This window comes from Sorex araneus, chromosome 2 (assembly GCF_027595985.1).
Source record: "Sorex araneus isolate mSorAra2 chromosome 2, mSorAra2.pri, whole genome shotgun sequence".
Lineage (NCBI taxonomy): Eukaryota > Metazoa > Chordata > Mammalia > Eulipotyphla > Soricidae > Sorex > Sorex araneus.
This window is the reverse complement of record NC_073303.1, coordinates 234,880,154-234,882,717: the sequence shown is the minus strand read 5'-3', so window position 1 is coordinate 234,882,717 and position 2,564 is coordinate 234,880,154. Positions and strand designations below refer to the sequence as shown.

At 51.6% G+C, this 2,564-nt stretch overlaps 1 protein-coding gene across 1 annotated transcript; it reads right to left on the bottom strand.

Annotated features, from left to right (window-relative positions):
* Window positions 1-444: 444 nt before the first annotated feature.
* On the bottom strand, window positions 445-1,419 carry LOC129401762 (olfactory receptor 7A17-like). Its single transcript, XM_055124615.1, has one exon. It carries the CDS (start codon window positions 1,417-1,419, stop codon window positions 445-447), a length of 975 nt encoding a protein of 324 aa, XP_054980590.1.
* Between the last annotated feature and the right edge of the window lie 1,145 nt (window positions 1,420-2,564).

Genomic DNA, 2,564 nt, shown 5'->3' with positions numbered 1-2,564 from the left:
GAAATTCCTGAGTGCACGAGCCAGCAGTAACCCCTGTGCATCGCCGGGTGTGACCCAAAAAGCAAAAAAAAAAAAAAAAAAACAATTTCAGGGGCCAGAGCCCATACAGCAGGGAGGGCATTTGCCTTGCACATGGCCGACCTGAGTTCAATCCCCAGCATCTCATAGGGTCCCTTAAGCACAACCAGAGTATTCTTTTTTTTTCTTTTTGGGTCACACCCAGCAATGCTCAGCGGTTACACCTGGCTCTGCACTCAGGAATCACTCCTACTGCTGTTCAGGGAACTCTATGGGATGCTGGGGATTGAACCTGGGTCGACTACGTGCAAGATAAACACCCTCCCTGCGATCCTATCGCTCCAGCCCCCAGCAGTGATTCTTGAGTGCAGCCAGGAGTAAGCCCTGAGCATCAGAAGATGGGGGGTCCCCCTTACAAAATATATATCAGAACTTCAGGCACGTCTTCCCCCCCAACACTAAGGCTTCTTTTATCGCCATCACCCCAAAGGCTCTCTTTAGAGCTGCCTTGATGTCCTTGTTCCGGAGGCTGTAGATGAAGGGGTTCAGCATGGGGGTGACCACCGTGTACAGCACCGAGGCCACGGCAATGGACTGTGAGCTGTGGGCAGCGGTGGAGCTCAGATAGACCCCGAGCACAGTGCAATAAAACAAAGCGACCACAGAGAGGTGAGACGCGCAGGTGGAAAAGGCTTTAGACTTGCCCTGAGGAGACGGAATCCGGCGAATGGAAGAAAGTATCTTAGAGTAAGAGTAGGCGATCCCGGCTAGCGGAGCGCCAGCCAGAATTCCCGTCGCGAAATACATCACTACGTCATTCAGGAACGTATCAGAGCAAGCGAGCCGGACCATCTGATTGAGTTCACAGAAAAAGTGGGGGATTTCTAGCTCGGTACAGAAGGACAGTCGCAACACCAGGAAGCTTTGCAGCCAGGAATAGACGGCGCTGATGAGCCAGCAGCCTAGGACTAGCTGACCACAGAGCCGGGGGTTCATGATAATCATATAGTGCAGGGGGTGGCAGATGGCCACATAGCGGTCATAGGCCATCACCGTCAGGAGGAAATCATCCAACACGCCCAAGAGGACGGCAAAGTACATCTGGGAAATGCAGCCTTCATAGCTGATGGCTCGGCTCCGCATCTGGATGTTGGCCAGCATCTTGGGAACGGTGGTGGTGGTGAAGCAGATGTCCACCCAGGACAAGTTGGAGAGGAAGAAGTACATGGGGGTGTGGAGGCGGGGGTCAAAGATGACAGCCACGATGATGAGCAGGTTCCCCAAGACAGTAATGAGATACATGGACAGGAACACCCCAAAGAGGAGGGGCTGCAGCTCCTCTTCCCTTGACAATCCCAGGAGAAGAAATTCTGCAATCTGGGAATAATTTTCAGGACCCATGTGGCTGTGGCTGTGACTGGGAATGAAAAAAAAATGGATGTGATTAATCTTGATGAGACAGGTATGAGAGGAACCAGGCCAGAGGGCAGCTGAGAGGACGTTTGCTTTGCACATGGCCGGCCTGGGTTTGATCCCTGACATCCCATATGGTCCCCTGAGCACCTCCAGGAGTTAATCCCTGAGTGCAGAGCCAGGAGAAACCCCTGAGCATCAGCGGGTGTGGCCCAAACACCAAAAACAATCAACAACATGAAAAAAATCAATAGTATTGTGACTTCACAGGCATGTTGCCATTTGCATTTTGAAGCCCAGAGTTGAATGCAATTTGGGGGAGGGTTGTTCTTAGACCCCATCCGGCTGTGCTCGGGGCTTAATTCTGGCTCTGTGCTCAGATCCTACTGGCTATACTAACTCTCCGACCCCTATCAAATGTGATTTTTTTTTTGCTTTTTTTGGGTCACACCTGGCAATGCACAGGGGTCACTCCTGGCTCATGCACTCAGGAATCACCCCTGGCGGTGCTCAGGGGACCATATGGGATGCTGGGATTTGAACCCGGGTCGGCCGCATGCAAGGCAAACGCCCTACCCGCTGTGCTATCACTCCTACAGATGCTGACTTTGAAGGGTTTATCTCTTGAAAGCTCTGGCTTCAGGCTCCAGCCCCACTCTCCACCTAAGAGTGATATATTTTAGGGGGCAGAGCAATAGTACAGTGGACAGAGCATTTATCTTGCATGCAGCCAACCTGCTTCATTCCTGGCACTCCACGTGATCCCCCAAGTACTACAGGGAATGATCCTTGAGCTCAGAGCCAGATAAAAACCCCAAGCATCATCACCCGGCATGCACCCTCTGACCTCCACCAAGTAAAAATACACACAGTCGTATCTGTACCCTCATGGTGATTCACTAATTAAAGAATAAAATTTTAAAAAATGGAAAAAAATACACACAGGGGCCAGAGCGATAGCACAGCGGGTAGGGCGTTTGCCTTGCACGCGGCCAACCCGGGTTCGATCCCCAGCATCCCATATGGTCCCCCAAGCACTGCCAGGAGCAATTCCTGAGTGCAAAGCCAGGAGTAACCCCTGAGCACCACTGGGTGTGACCCAAAAAGCAAAAAAAAAAATACACACAGTCTTT

Coding starts and splice junctions, on each gene's coding strand:
- LOC129401762 (XM_055124615.1), bottom strand. CDS start 1,419: ATGGGTCCTGAAAATTATTCCCAGATTGCAGAATTTCTTCTCCTGGGA.